This window comes from Arvicanthis niloticus, chromosome 2, assembly GCF_011762505.2.
Source record: "Arvicanthis niloticus isolate mArvNil1 chromosome 2, mArvNil1.pat.X, whole genome shotgun sequence".
Classification (NCBI taxonomy): domain Eukaryota; kingdom Metazoa; phylum Chordata; class Mammalia; order Rodentia; family Muridae; genus Arvicanthis; species Arvicanthis niloticus.
The window spans coordinates 147,726,300-147,741,946 of record NC_047659.1 but is presented as its reverse complement, the minus strand read 5'-3'; the positions used below and the strand labels follow the sequence as shown (position 1 = coordinate 147,741,946).

General features: G+C 45.7%; 2 protein-coding genes across 5 annotated transcripts in view; one reads left to right on the top strand and one right to left on the bottom strand.

Moving 5' to 3' along the window:
• Prpf6 (pre-mRNA processing factor 6) overlaps positions 1–8,571 on the bottom strand; it is a 44,036-nt gene extending 35,465 nt beyond the window's left edge. Inside the window, exons 1-2 of the mRNA XM_034495100.2 lie at positions 8,377–8,571; positions 2,717–2,885 (exon numbers count right to left, since the gene is read on the bottom strand). Coding sequence (XP_034350991.1) covers positions 2,717–2,885; positions 8,377–8,447 — 240 coding nt within the window. The 5' untranslated portion in view covers positions 8,448–8,571. The remainder of the gene's footprint in view (positions 1–2,716; positions 2,886–8,376) is intronic.
• A 107-nt stretch (positions 8,572–8,678) lies between these two features.
• Samd10 (sterile alpha motif domain containing 10) lies at positions 8,679–15,401 on the top strand. 4 transcript variants are annotated; one of them, XM_076930454.1, is made up of 6 exons: positions 8,679–8,707; positions 10,427–10,510; positions 12,406–12,587; positions 12,672–12,843; positions 13,678–13,818; positions 13,975–15,401. In XM_076930454.1, the coding sequence occupies exons 2-6, from the start codon at positions 10,444–10,446 to the stop codon at positions 13,995–13,997; spliced, it is 585 nt and encodes a 194-aa protein (XP_076786569.1). In that variant the 5' UTR covers positions 8,679–8,707; positions 10,427–10,443; the 3' UTR covers positions 13,998–15,401. The 4 variants fall into 4 exon arrangements, with proteins under 4 accessions (XP_076786569.1, XP_034349568.1, XP_034349569.1 ...); XM_034493677.2 differs by lacking the exons at positions 8,679–8,707; positions 10,427–10,510 and adding an exon at positions 10,883–11,143; XM_034493678.2 differs by lacking the exons at positions 8,679–8,707; positions 10,427–10,510 and adding an exon at positions 10,885–11,110.
• Positions 15,402–15,647: the final 246 nt, after the last annotated feature.

Here is a 15,647-nt window from a genome sequence, read left to right as displayed (position 1 = left end):
AAACGCCCCAGCTAACTGCATATTCTTGGCTCTTGTTAAGTTGTTTGCTTGCTTGCTTCCCTCTGCAACTGCCAACCAGGATGTAATTTTCCTGTACCCTTCATCTTTAAAAACTCCCTGTTTTTTGGGGTTGCTCTGTAAGTGTTTTTCTCTAGGCAGTCACCAGCCAGTTTAACACAGATTCTCAAACTCTGCTCTCTAGGTTATCCCATAACACTTTCGGGATTAAAAACAAATACATAACTTGTTTTCCGTTTTACAAAGCACAGAGACATTGAACTTTTAAAGTGTTGGCTTTTTTTTTTTTTTTTTTTTTTTTTTTTTTTTTTGAGACAGGGTTTCTCTGTGTAGCCATGGCTGTCCTAGAACTCACTCTGTAGACCAGGCTGGCCTCCAACTCAGTGTTAGACTCCCTGAAGAAAAGCTAGGAGAGGCTATTGTGAAAGTGTACGCCTGCCTCTGCCTTCCAAGTGCTGGGATTAAAGGCGTGCGCCACCACTACCCAGCAAGTGTTGGCAAACTTAAAGATTGTGGTACTTTTAAAGTTGTATTTTAATGTGTAAAGTATTTAAATATGATATGAAAGTGGAACATGGACTACCAAGAGTTAAAAATTTAACTGGGAATGTGGGTGAGGAAAAACAGGAGAGGAATTGGGAGGGGTGGGTTAACCAAAACTAAAGATATATGAAAAACTACTACTTTGAAGCTAATTAAAGACCATAATTTGTTTTTAAAGGAGTTTGAACACAGGTACTCTGCAGGGATAGATGTGGTAGTTTGAATAAAAATGGCCCCCACAGGTCCATAGAGTGGCACTATTAGGAGGTGTGGCCTTGTTGGAGGAAATGTATCACTGTCTCTTCCAGTTTGTTGCCTGTGGATCTAGCCAGGTATAGACCTCTCCAGTACCATGGCAGTCTGCATGCCATCATGCTTCTAGCCATGATAACAAACTAAACCTGAAACTGTAAGCCAGCCCCAATTAAAGGTTCTCCTTTATGAGAGTTGTGGTCAGTGTCTCTTCACAGCAATAGAAACCCTAATAAGAGACATGGGTCATTAACTGAAAATCTCAGTACCAGATGTGGGATGTGGTAGCAGAGTTTCAGTACAGTCATTATATCTGGCATGAATTCTGGAGTGATGGCACCTAGGTTTTGAAGTAGCCTTTTGTAAATAGTGACTGTTATCTGAGGCTTATGGAGGATTCACAAAGTTTTGTATAACTTAGTCTTATGACATACCTGGCAAACCAGGAAGTCTCCTATGGATGAAGATTCCTTCAGCAACTAGATCAGCTAAGAGGTTTTGGTACTTGGAAATTGACTTGCCAAAGGTATCTTTTGTGTAACAATCAAGAGGCTCTACAAATAGAGTTCAGAGTTCAGTCCTTTGAGGCTGATCCCCTGCTGTGGGGAAGCCTAAATTCAATCTGCAATGTCTCTTTCTTGGAGAGATGGTTCCAGAACACAGGATACCTCCCAATGAATTACTGGTCAAGGAATCCCCAAAGGCTCCCTTTAAAACAACACAAACTGTTGCCATTGTTCTTGGTTGCCCTCCACAGCAAGATAGTAAGACCCTATTGCTGAAGACATAAAACACTTTGGTTGCTGGACATAGAAAATTCAAAAAAAAAAAAAAAAAATTGGAATTGACCTGAAACTTTTTTGCTGCTGGCTGGCTTTTGTAGGGCTGAAAAGTGTCACGTAGGCTACTCAGGAAGAAATGTCATTGATGGCATTATACCCAACAGTTTACCTTGAATGCTACAATACAGGTCTTCCAAGGAAAATGTATGCGTGGGTGCAATTGAGGCAGGAAATGTAGGGGGTTAATCAAATGTCTGAGGCCTGCTCCGTCGGAATAAATTCATGCTTGAGTCTATAAACATGCACAAAAGCCTATGGCTTGGGAGATCACAGGCTGCAGGGAGAAACCTACTTCTATTGCTTTGCTAAATGGAAAAGTCAAATTGCTTTCTACTTAGGTTTATATCCATAGATGTAGGCTACTCTCAAACTTTACCCAAAAAGCCTTCTGCAGTGAATAACAGTTAATGGAAAAAATTAACAAATTGTCAAAGTGCTAAGAATAAATTATAGTAAGTATTCATCCCTAAAGTATCAATATCATCCTCCCTCCCTTCAAAACTAGAGTTAACCATTGAAGAAAGGTTAAAAAGTATCTAAGAGCAGGGGATGGGTGGGGGTGCTGTGAAATGCTGTCTTCTGGGTATGACATAGCTACTGCACTGGGGAACTCACTGCATACTTAGTTACCTGCACAGGACAAAGCTAACAACATCAGCCAGCATCCCAGCAGGTTGCACTAATTGGACTCAGTAGGTACCGAAAAGGAAGCGATCATGAAGACGAGAAAGAGACCTGTCAGAAAGTACTAGGGTTGATCAAAATACATTGTATACACATGTGAGGCTGTCAAGTAATAAATACAACATATTCTAAAAACACTTCAGTTTTTTTAAAGATTAGAGAAAGCTCAGCAGTTAAGAATACGTTACTCATCTTTCAGAGGACTCTAGTTCAGTTCCCAGCACCCACATTGGGAGACTCACAAACACAAACCCCATCCCCTGGAGAGATCCAACGGCTCTGTCCATCTCAGCCACACATTCATGTACACACATACTCATACACATAACTTAAAAATAATAAAAATAAATCATTAAAAATTATTTTTTAAAAATCACCTCATCGTAGTTGGTATCATTCAGATCTTCATCATCATCATCAGCGGCCTGATTCTTCTTCATCTGGTCACCCACAGTTCTCTTCCCTGGTGGGGCATGGCGATCGTCCACAGGGTCATTTGCATCCCGAGCAGGCCCAATGTCTGATCGTGTGGTGAAGCCGGTGGCTCTGGAGGAAGCCCAGAAACATCATTATTTCAGTGACCGTGATCCTGTGCTCCCTTTTGATCGTCATGTAGTATCGTCACTTCTCACACTTCTGGGACCTCCAGAGATTCTAGCACCAATGAACTGAATGCTTACACATCCCTGGTCTTTGTTTGCTAAACTTTTAACCTATAGTGAGTAGATCAGAGGCCGTTTCTCTTCATCCCAAGGTGTCTCCATTTCTCCTCCACATCACTATCCAGCCCTTCAGAAGTCTGAGTCTCTCTTTAGTTCTCACCTCACATTTCCAACTATCTGTTGGGGATGAACTTTCCACTTTCACCCAGGCCCAAACTGAGTTTCCTCCCTTACACACTCAGCAGCTGTTCCAGTGATCAGCCATTAAAGACATCCCATATCAAGCACCATCTTACTGTCTGACTCCCTTTTGAGTTCTCTCCATCCTGTCTGCCCCAACTACTACTGACAAAGCATGCCTGGCATGGCTGAAAATCCATTTACCATTCTATCTCCAACCTGCTCCTACCTCAACTCTCAATCTGCCAGGTGACTCTTTTCAAAATGTAGCTCAAAAAACTATGGGAACTGTTGCAGGTTATTTAATCAAACTAAGAACCCCAAGACTGTGTTATTTACACTTTTAGTTGTTCTGTGGCTCAGCCTTAGCACACACCTTTACTCCAGGAGTTTTCTGCTTGAATCTTGTTAATAGGATTAAGTAAAATCAACCACACAGGTCAAGAGAGATAAAGATTAGACTTGAACAAGAGAGGCCTCCTGAATAAGGAAAAGCAATAGTTCATCAGATAGCTTGGTCATTCAGTTCAAACTAACTTATAGAGACTAACAAATGCCTTTTATTTGATCAAGCATGAAAAAAATTAAAATAAAAAAAATTTTTCAAATAATAATCTACCACAGGCACACCTGCCTTACTGGCATGAAAGGAAAATGGGTTTTCTTAAACCATGTGCCTTAATTTCATGCTAGAACATTAGACTGTAGATTGTCACATGGCCCACACCATCTTGGACATTAGCTTTTGAGTTTTCTTCTTAAATAAGAAGAATATTTTTTTTTTGGTTTGGTATTAAACACAGTTAAGAGATTTAAAGCATTTTAAGTAAATTCAGAAGGTGACTGTAGTTCAAACTTGTTTTCTACATTTCTAAGAGCTGAAGTGATCTGGAGCGAAGATAAATATTTGAGCAGATCAGTAGCCCATGCCTTAAATCCCAGCAAATCTCTATAAAGTAACTGTTTCCTAAATTCAAGAGTTAGGGTGAACAAGGTGGTGGTAGCACATGCCTTTAATCCCACCACCCAGGGACAAAACTAGAGATACAGCTCCTAACTGGTATGTTTGCACACTAGAGAAATCACATACCATATTTACAGATTATTATTATAAAAACCCTCCATATGGTTACTAGAAAGGCAGCTGCTGCCAGGCAGTGGTGGCGCACGCCTTTAATCCCAGCACTTGTGAGGCAAAAAAAAAAAAAAAAACAAAAAAAAAGTCTTCCTTGGTAATGGTGGTGGAAGGGAGGCATTCACAGCCATTTTCAGAAGATTTGCAGTTCATAAGACACGGCCGGTGTCTGTATAAATAAGCACAAACAGTAGAACAGAGGTCAAGAGATATTCAGCAGTGTGGCATTTTAGTCGGGTTTACAAACAGGATTTTGAAGTGTCAGATTTGGGAGGAGTAAAGGGAAAAAAGTGGAATTTGGTATAGACACATAAAAAGGCAAGTAGGGTCTGGTGAAGTGGCTCAGAGGGTAAAGGCTCTGTCAGGCCTGAGTTTGATTCCCTAGAATTCACAAGGTAGGAGGAGGGAACTGATTCTCTGAAATTGTCTTCTGACTTCTACAGACATGTCAGGTCACACACACACACACTAAATAAAGAAATAAAGCTGAGTGGTACCATGGCAAAGCCCTGGGTTTGAGTCCAACATCTTGCCCAACCTCTTTAATATAAAAGGGATTAGAGAGATTCCTTAGCTTTTGTAAAGGACTTGAGTTTGATTCCTGTGACCCCTGTCAGGAGACTCACAACTTGCTTCAGGGGATCTGATACTCTCCACAGCCACCTGCATGCATGTGGTGTTGATAAATACACAGCTACATACATACACATAAATAAAAATACACACAAAAAGAACAAGGTCAGGCCCAGGGAGGCTAGGAAAAAGAAAAACAGAGTCCAGCATAGTGGGAATTGCAATAAGAATGGAGGTGGAGGAGGCCACAGGACTTCAACATTAGGATAGAGTTCCCTGTTGGTTTTTAAACCATTATCTCAGTTGTTTGATTTTACCAATGAGGAATAAGGAGCCAGTTGCTGGGGTGAAAGCCTACTAGCTCAGAGAGCCAGAAAAAGCACTCAGTTGTCCTTCCTCCTCAACCAGTATCTGAGAAGGAATCTCCCCGCCCCCCCTTTTGCTTTCTCAAAAAAACCTTTCAAACTGAATGTCCCTCCCTTCTACTTCCTGTCTATCACTCTGTCCTTTTATTCTCTGTTTTTTTTTTTTAAATCCTATATTCACTTCCTGTCAGTTGGTTGCTTGCTGTGCTTCTTGACCAATGCTTGACTTTATTTAATCCAGTTTACACTATTGAAGCAGAAAGGCCTTGGATTAAAGGTGTGTGCTAAGGCTGAGCTCTCTCTTACATCAGTAAATTATATACCATAAGAACTATTATGAAACCATCAAGTAAGAATTATATTTACAATGTCTAGTCCATTTGTATTTGACAACTTTGGAGAAAGTTCTCTACTTTCCATCCTATCTTGGTGAGATAGAGTTCTGTACTTAAATAATTCTCTATCAAAACTTGCATTTATAAACCTAAGAATATCTTCTTAGATCTTAAAACATTTTCTGAAATCCGAAACAATTTAAACTTAATTGTGAGACTAGCTAGTCTTCAACCCCATCAGAGATCTGAGAAGGAAATAAAATTACCAAAGTGTGCAGGAAGTGCAGACAAGCAGCTTCCAGAACTATTGAAATGACAGAGGTTGTGGCTGACTGGACAGTGACCCAGTTTCTCTGAGTCCTAGCAGCATCAGCTTCATTCAGCCTTCGGGCCCAGACTTCTTTGTGAACTAGGAAATATGAAGGACTTGCCTAACTTGTCTTTGCAAACCCCGGTGGTCAACTTCTCTGCGTCGTTTGTCTAGTTTGGACAATATTTTGTGTGCATTTGAGCCATATAATCTTTGAAGTACAATGTGGGTGCTGCCAGGAGCAGGCCTGTCTCATTGTCAAAAAGATCTTTTTTTTTTTTTTTTTTTTTTTTTTTTTTTTTTTTTTTCAAGACAGGGTTTTTCTGTGTAGCCCTGGCTGTCCTGGATCTCACTCTGTAGATCAGGCTGGCCTGGAACTCAGAAATCCGCCTGCCTCCGCCTCCCAAGTGCTGGGATTAAAGGCGTGTGCCACCACTGCCCAGCTATAATAAAACATCTTTAAATGCTGTATTTTGTAGATCTCTGAGGTTTTGAAGACTATAGTATATATAAATTGTTTCTAGCTATTTACTATACTTTCAACTCTGAAAACAACATTTCTGTAATAAACTAGACTACTATCTAACATGATTATGAGTTTGATTGTCTGACTACTAACTCACATTTCTTACTTATACTTAGCAGTTTATAATAGCATATTTCAAAAGTACTAGAACTTAACATTTAAGTTTTAAGAATTCCATAGCTATAATACCTTAAACAGAGTTGAAACATAATATGTTGTAACCAAATATCTTATTCCTGTATGTAAAAAATAAATCTGTTTTTCCTCTTTTCTGCTCCTGCTCCCAGAATGATGACTCTGAGACTATTTATGAATAAATGCCTAGGCCACAAGCTTTGTCTTATTCCCTGACTAACTCATAACTTTTTTTTTAACCCATTCATACTATTCTATGTCTTGCATATGGTTAGTTACCTGTCCTCAGTTTCATGTGTCCAAGTCTAGGGTAAATCTCCTCTTTATTCTCTCTTGAGTTCAGCTACCTATCTATCTCCTCAGTGTCCCAGCTCAGATCTCCCCTTGATTCTAACCTGAATTCATCTACTTGCTGGTTAGTTACCTCTCCTTCAGTCCTGACCTGCTTCTTCCTCAGCCTCTATCTATTTCACGGAGTCCTCTCTCTTCCTGCTAATGTCCCACCTCCTATTTCCTGCCTCAGCTCATTGGCCATAGCTTTTTTTTTTTAATTGACAGGTGATGCTTATAAGAGATTCTCTCTAGACTTATATCCCCTTTTTTCTTTTCATCCCTTCTCCCCCCTCCAACACTAGATAGGAGAGAAAGGATAGAGAAAAAGTTATCCCTGAATGTAACCTCCCTGACCAAAACCATTAACAATTTTTAACCAACCCTTCTCCCTTTTGATGACAAACACCCATCATCTACTGAATGACCAAAATCCATCCACCCCAAAAAAACAAAAAAACAATTCACCAATAAATATGATCTCCATAGTTAGGGTATCATCTAGTTCAACATTGATCAGGGTTGTATGCATGGAGATGAGCTTACTGGCAGACACAAAAGCTACTCTTCTTGTCTCCATGGGCAGCAGCTGCTTTTTTTTTTTTTTTTTTTTTGGTTTTTCGAGACAGGATTTCTCTGTGTAGCCCTGGCTGTCCTGGAACTCAGAAATCCGCCTGCCTCTGCCTCCCAAGTGCTGGGATTAAAGGCGTGTGCCACCACTGCGCGGCACTATGGAAGACTTATGTTTCCCTAATCAAACGCATAAAGAAGTAGGAAAAATACTATTCATTTACCCAACATCTTATGATTAGCAGCATAGCCATCTGTGTCCAGAGGGCTGAGATTTTGAACTGGTAACCTACAGCCACACATCCTAGAGGAAAAGGACGTTTAAGGGAAGAAATGTATAGCACACTCTTACGGTATACATCAGAGACTCAACTGCTTCTTACAGCCAACTTGCTTACGGATATTACTTCAGAAACCAAAATGCTGAGGTTCAGACCTCTCAGTCATTTCTTAGGGTGGCAGTCAGGCCTCATGAACCTACTTATTTTAACAAATACATAAATACATACATACATACCCACTTTGTCGGAAAGGCATTATGCCAAATTACCTAGTTGTGGCGGTGAAAGTTAACCTTGTTTTTGAGACAAATTTTGTTTAAATAATTCTAGCTGTCCTGGAACTCGCTATGTAGCCCTGGCTGTTTTATAATTCGCTACGTAGACGAGGCTAATCTCTAACTTAAAAACGAAGCCCCCCCGCCGCCCCATCCCACCCCACGCCCCACAACAATGCTGGGATTAAAGACGTGGGCCACAAGCCCCAACCCCTTGGTTTTTGCTTTGTTTTGAGACGCGGTCTCTCTATGTAGCCCTAGTGGCTACTAGTCCAGAATCGTTTTCAAATAGGCCAAGAGCGAGTTGTGTTCCAAGGCACTAGCAACCCTACCCGGGGCAAGCTCCCCCTACCGCCTTACCCCCGGCCCAGTCCGGGTACGTAGCCCAACGGCGCAGGCATGCCCAGGAACGGCTTCTTCTTCTTGTTCATGGCGGTGTTGTTGACCGAAACAGAGAAAAGCAGGAGAACAAGTGTGCGACAGAAGACTCCGAGCCCTCACGGTGTCGCAGCTGGAAGAGATGCAGCCGCTACGTCACCGGCACACCGGAAGTAAAGACCCGGATCGCGGAAAGCCCCGCCCACTTTGATGCTCGGGCGGAAGTCAAAGATGTGGGTTTGCAAAGTGTTTCCGGCCGAGGCTGGGTGGTGTGTTTGCTGCGGGAAAAAGCGCGTGCGCGCGAAGCTGTGAGGTACAGCGCCACAAGGTCATGGGTTCGATTGTCATCCCAGCCGTGATGCGCAGCCAGAGCCTATCCGTCCTGTTCAGGAGCGTTCCGGTGCAGGCATGGCTGCGAAGCCGCTTGGTTCAGCCACCATAACCACTTCCGACTTGCTTTACTGTACTGAACCGTTACCAAAGGTCCAGACTGCACGCTAAATGATCAGATCCGGGACCACCCCCCATTCCCCGCGCGCCTTCGAAGAATAAGTGTATAGTGCACTCAACAGAGTGTGGGAAGCGTCATAGGCTTGGGAGTGATTGTGTGCCCAGTGGCTTGGGTGGACTCACACCACTTTGCACAGATACTTTTTGCCTGTGTGCTACTCCTCCTGAAACACAATGCCACTCCCCCCTGCTATGTGGTAATAGCCTCCGGTCATGGATTACGCTGTACAGGGTTAAAAACCAACATTTTTAACCCCAAGGTGTAAAAAGTTGATTAGCCTCAGGGATGGTCTGCTCTACCTGCAGAAACAGTATACCAAGGGAATGGAAAACAACTCTGCTCCCAGTTAAACCTCAAAAATAGCTGTAACTTCCTGGTAGCTACTCTGTGTGTATGCGTCCCAGCCCTTTTACATTGGTGGCCCTCAGTGTTTCAATAAAGTGGCCTCAATCGGTAGAGTCTGCCTCTCAGCCTCACTTTTCTTGCGCCTCCTGCACCTGGGGAGAGAGCACCAAGCTCTAGGTCAGGCAGCAAAAACTGCAAGTTGTGCAAGTTGTGCAGCCTGGACTCTGTGCTGGACCAGACAACCAGATGTCTGCATCCATTTCAGTGCAGTACTAAAGCAGTACTGGCTCCCTAGACAGGTTTTTAGGGAGGGACAGGACTGAGTCTGTGAACACTGAACGGCAGGAAACTGAGCCTGACAAACGGGCTTCACAGAGATGAGCAGTTCTGCCCAAAGTTCAAAGCAAAGTGGCCTGCAAGTGAGGATCAGCAAATGCCCCAGTGAAGAATGACCTACTAGCTGACTCAGACAGATACAAACACCAACAGCCAAACCGTGAACGGAGCTCAGGGATTCTTACAGAAGTGTGAGTCCTGAAGGAGATAAGAACTCCACAGGGCTACCAACAGAGTCAACTAACCTCCACCCTTGGGGCGCTCAGAGTCTGAACCACTAACCAAGGAACATATACCAGCTGGATCTAGGCCTCATCACTCATATGTAGCAGATATGTGGCTTGACCTTCCTGTGGGTCCTGAACAACTGGAGTGGGGACTATCTCTGTATGTGGGGTATGTTCTACTAGCTAGGCTACCTTGTCTGGCATCAGTGAGAGAGGAAGCACCTAGCCTCAAAGAGACTTGAAGTGAAAGGGGGTGTCCCAGGGGGGCCCCACCCGCCCAGAGAAGCGGGGAAGGATTGGGGAAGGGGTGACCAGGAGGGGGAGAGTGAGCAGGATGTACAATGAATAAGTAAAAAAAAAAATTAATTAAAAAATAATCATAGCCGGGCGGTGGTGGCGCACGCCTTTAATCCCAGCACTTGGGAGGCAGAGACAGACCGAATTTCTCAGTTCGAGGCCAGCCTGGTCTACAGAGCGAGTTCCAGGACAGCCAGGGCTACTCAGAGAAATCCTGTGTCCCCCCGCCCCCCAAAGCATGTATGTATATAAAGAATGAGCTAGTGGGGCTGGAAATATAACTCGGTGGTTAAGAGAATTTCTCGTTTTTTTGCAGAGGACACTGGTTCACCCATGTGGCAGTTCACAACTGTCCATAACCCCAGTGCCAGGAGATCCAATGTCCCCTTCTGGACACCAGGTACGTGTGTACTGCACAGTTACACACTCGGGCAGAACATTCATAAAATTTTTAAAAAGGAATGAGCAAATTAGGATACACAGGTATTTGGGAGAGAATGATCGGCCCTTGGCCAGACTGAGTAGGTAAAAGCCCACAGGTGTGATTAACCCACCACCATCAGACCGAGGGGACCTCGCTTGCCAACACCAAAGGTCCTTCAGCGGGTTGCAAGAGAGCCTAATCCACTGAGTCCTACCCAGGTGCGCAAGGACGCCTTTTGCTCTGGCCGACATCCTCGGCAGACGCAGCCCCGCGCGCCGCCGATACACCTCGGAGCTCCCGGAGCGCGCCTTGCGCCCAGGGCTGGGCGGCAGGTGCTTTGCCGCGCAGACTCCCCGGCCGCGGGGACCGGCTTGGGTTCTGCCGGCTCCGGCAGGTGGGGACGCAGTGCGCGTTGCCCACCATCCACACTGGCTGCCTGGTGCTCCGCGAGGGGCGTGTGCCCGAGCCGCGCATCCGCGGGCTCCATGTTTACCGAGCTGCGGTCAAAGCTGAGCCCCCCGCGAGCTCGCGCCGGGGCTGTGCGTACAGGCTTCGGGGAGCGCCCGGATGTGGACGGTGAGCTGGGATGGACCCAGGCGCAGGAATATCGTGAGCGGCGGGCAGAGTGCGGGAAGGGTACCGGGGCCCAAGGAGCGCACTGGGGCTAGACTCAAAGGGTTTCCGGGGGCGGCCACTGCGGGGAGGAAGTCTTTTTTACTAGAGTCCAGGGGCCTTTGTCCAGCATTATGGGGCGGGAGGGCGGCGGTTAGTCTCAGGCCTGATTTGGAGTGGGGATGACTGACAGGAGCTTCTTCACCAAGATGACAACACACTCTGATCACCCTTTACTTCACATAGAGAAACCCCCCCCCCCCCCAAGCCCTAACGTTAGGGTTGAGATGAGGCAAAGGCATGTAATTCTGGGCTTGAGGTTAAGAACAACAGACTCTGGCCCAGTGCAGGGAGGAAATAGGCGGGGCCTGGGCAACCTTGGCAGGTGCGGTTATAGCCAAGACTTTGGACTGGTTTCCCCTTATGAGGAGCTTTCTAGCCCTAACCCATGGAAGGCCTTGCAAAGCCCTCAGACTACAGTGCCTATTCCCCGGACCTCGCTCGCTTAGAATAAGTCTTATGGTATTACAGGCTACCTCAGAATAGTGGCCATACACTTCTTAACCCACCTTGTACCACATAGAGTCATTTGTTTATATACAGTACTTATGGATGCTTTCAGTGCATCAAGATATTGGTCATCCCCAGACTCATGTGATTCCTGTAAATGACCCTAACACTCACTTAATAAGTGCAATGAATTTGTGGGAGAAGGACTGTACCCTATTCACACTAGTTGTCCTGGGATAGGCCCTGCAGAATCCATACAGAAAGGAAATCCAGCATGTGTCTGGCAAGTTCTTCTTGTCAGCTTTCTCAGAGTTCAAACTTTTTGTCAGTGAGTCATAGTTAGAGACTATTAAAGACAAAGAAGTGTGCACACCCTGGTCCTGCATGACATGTAGGAGGCTTGCTTGTCAGCCCAAGGCAAGGGCAAAGCAAGTCAGGGCAGTCCTGGAGATAGCTGCTCTCCTGGTCCCAGCTATAGCAAGTGTGGTCATCCTCCAATCTAATCACCTAGAGTGTGGGCTATCAGCTGATAAAGGGAAAGACATGTCCAGTTTATCTTCTGAAAGAAGTTCTCAAGACAAGTCTTGCAAAAAAAAAAAATGTTTTGATATTGGGGGCTCAAGGTTCCCCCTACAGGAGAAATTATTACTACTCCCCTCATTGGTAGAGGGAAGATTTAATTGTCAGGGAGCTGAGTCAGAGGGAGGAACTTGCCCCTGACCACTCTGTATGCACATCCCTGCATACAGCCTCTGCCCATTTCAGCTTCTGCCAGACCCTCTTAGAGCACACAGTATCAGCTGAGAACATACCCTGCCACCTGCCTCGGACACCAGGCACCAGCCTCACGTGGCATGACTCCCGAAGCCAGAGGGCATCCAGCAGCAGGCCAATCAAGCTCCTTCAACAGCCGGGCTCAGAGACCCCCCAGGTGCCTACCTATCCCACCTAAACCTTAGCCCTTGCCCTCAGTTTTGTCACTTTCATTCTACTGACCTTACCTCCCCACCTACAGGCCCGGCTCTACTCTGATCACTATGGCTTGTACCATACAAGCCCTTCGCTGGGTGGCCTGACAAGGCCAGTGGTCTTGTGGAGCCAGCAGGACGTTTGCAAGTGGCTCAAGAAGCATTGTCCTCACAACTACCTCGTCTACGTCGAGGCCTTCTCCCAGCATGCCATCACTGGTATAGTGGGCTACGGGTTAGGGAGGACCAGTATGCTCAAGACTTAGCCTTGTCTTCACTTGTATCCTCCTGAGTTCAGCCTTCTGTGTGTGTGCGTGTGTGTATGTCTATGTCTCTCTCTGTGTGTGGTCTATGTCTGTTTGTGTGTCTGTCTGTCTCTGTGTATGTGTTTGTGTCTGTGTGTCTATGTCTCTCTCTGTGTGGTCTATGTCTGTTTGTGTGTCTGTCTGTCTCTGTGTGTGTGTTTGTGTCTGTGTGTCTATGTGCATGTGTCTGTGTCTATGTCTCTCTCTCTCTCTCTGTGTATGTGTGTGTGTGTGTGTGTGTGGTCTATGTCTATGTGTCTGTCTGTCTCTGTGTTTCTGTCTGTCTATGTGCATGTGTCTGTGTCTGTCTGTCTCTCTCTCTCTGTGTGTGTGTGTGTGTGTGTGGTCTATGTCTGTGTATCTGTCTGTCTCTGTGTGTTTCTGTTTGTGTGTCTATGTGCATGTGTCTGTGTCTATGTCTATGTCTCTCTCTCTCTCTCTCTCTCTCTCTCTCTCTCTCTCTCTCTCTCTGTGTGTGTGTGTGTGTGTGTGTGTGTGTGTGTGTGTGTGCCTTTCCTAGTCTCTCTGCTGTCTTTTGATGCTTCTCTTATTGGTCTCTATCTTTTAATCAATCTTGTCTTTCTCTCTACCTTTCTTCCTTTAAGAATCTCTGAATCTCTGCTCCACTTTCTTGGTCTTTGGTGGGTTTGCTTTTGTTTGTTTATTTTATTCTGATAGAATAAAATATGATAAAGTCTTATGCTTTGCCTCTGTCTGCCTCACTGACTTCTTCCTTTTCTCTCCCTAGGCCGAGCTCTGCTTCGACTGAATGCAGATAAGCTGCAAAGAATGGGGTTGACCCAAGAGGCTCAGAGGCAGGAGGTGCTGCAGCAGGTGCTCCACCTGCAGGTTCGTGAGGAGGGGCGGAGCCTGCAGCTGCTCAGCCAAGGTTAGTATCAGGGATCTAGAGTACCAGGGTTGGGGGAAGGACAAAGCTGAGGGTGTAGGATGACTATTCTTGACACCAAAGGGTGGCTGGGGGCATCCAGTAAGGACCATCCTTCGGTGTGCCAAAAATCAACTTTTCCTCCTATTCATCCTACAGCTTCCTTCGGGAACATGTCCTAGCTGCTGCCTATACTTGGACCCCAGACCCCAACACTGTGACCAGAGCCCACAGCCAAGAATGAGTCAGAACTGGCCCTACAGCCCCTTTGGATCTTGCAGGATACCCTAGTGGCTAAACCTAGCCCAGTGATCAGGGAGGAACAAGACTTCCACCTCCAGGTGCCTCTGGAGAGGCACTACAGGTTCTGCCCTGTGGCTGGGTGGGTGGTTGCTGCCTGCTTATAGACCCTTCTTCTGAGATCCAAGCCCAGGTCCATCCCCTGGAGCTGCTGGCAGCAAACAGGGTAGCTGCCTGGAACTAGAGTGGGGTAGAGTGGGATTTGAATGTCCCCAGACTCCCAGGGAGTCTGTTTATTTATGCTTCCTCCAACATGTGACCATCCCCCATCTGAGACATGAGTCTTCCCCTTAAGTCTTAGTTCTGTGTCTTTCCCAGGCACCTCCAGATCAGCCATACAGTGGGACAAGCTGTCTTGGCTCTCTTTCAAGTGTATCAGTCCCCTAGCCCTCTTAGAGTACGACAGGCCCAACCTGCTATCTATATACTAATATGGTCATCTATTCAGCTAGACATCATGCCATGTGCTTCACTCAGTGATTAGGAAACTTCAGCATACCCACTCGTTAGAAGTGAAGTTGAGAGGGTTCCAAGATGTTCAAGTGCAAAGCCAGTGTGTGGCACAGACTCCAGTGCTGTGCAGGTGATTCTATGCATAGCCCACCAGTTCAGCAATGTTCTCAGTCTTACCTTTGAAGAAGTCATGCTTTTAAAAGCTTCCCTATTCCCTGGTTCTTAGAGACTATATTGAAGAAATGTGTGTCTGTCTCTCTGTGTGTGTTCATGTGCACCTCTGTGGCTTTCCCAAGAAAACCTGTTCTCAGCTGAGAAAATCATGTAGGGCAGTTCTTTCATGTGTCACCAGATACCTGAACAACCCCTCCTTGGGTATTTGGGGGGCTGCTGCTGCCAGGAAGGAGGACAATGAGGATGAACCTGGCAGCTCACTCTCACTCTGCTCTCTACCAACTTTCCCAGGGACTCTACAATCTCAGGGACAGTTGAGGCTCTGCCTCCAGTCCCCTCTGTGTGCCAAGAACTGGCCTCGATTCAAGGTTGCTCATTACAGTTAATTTGGGCCATTGGCCTGGGATCTTACATCCTGTATGCCCTCAATCCATGGAAGGGCTCCCTTATTGTGTTTGCCTGCCTCTAGAATCCCCTGGTCCTGGTGGTGCCTGCAACCAGAGGGCCCTCTCTGCTTCCTTTCTCTCTCTCATGTCTTTTCTTCCCTATGCTCCTGTCTTGTCTTCCTTGGTTTTTGGTCACTTTTTTATACTCTGACACCCCCCTGCCCCATCCAAAAAAAAAAAAAAATCAGAAATAAATCTGGTTCTCAAATGCCATCAGTGTTTGAGTCTCTGGGGAGCAAAAGGATGTCTAGGACAGTGCCTGCAGATAGAACCACTAGAGGGCAGTGGTGTTGCATCCTGAGAAAAATACCTGGTAACTCCAGGACACCAGAACAAACAAGATGTCTCAAGTAGAGGTCCTATGGAAATCATCCCAGTTTTGGGACACAGCAGCTCTGACACACTCAGAACAACAGCTTGGACATATGGAATGAGGCTCTCTGGAGCTGATCTAACAGT

What these genes read in the sequence shown, in the direction of transcription:
- Samd10 (XM_034493677.2), top strand. Translation starts at nt 11,020, where the DNA reads ATGTTTACCGAGCTGCGGTCAAAGCTGAGCCCCCCGCGAGCTCGCGCC. An exon ending in CGGGCTCAGAGACCCCCCAG is followed by an intron (nt 12,588 to 12,671) that starts GTGCCTACCTAT and finishes CCCCACCTACAG; the next exon opens with GCCCGGCTCTACTCTGATCA. An exon ending in CTCCCAGCATGCCATCACTG is followed by an intron (nt 12,844 to 13,677) that starts GTATAGTGGGCT and finishes TTCTCTCCCTAG; the next exon opens with GCCGAGCTCTGCTTCGACTG.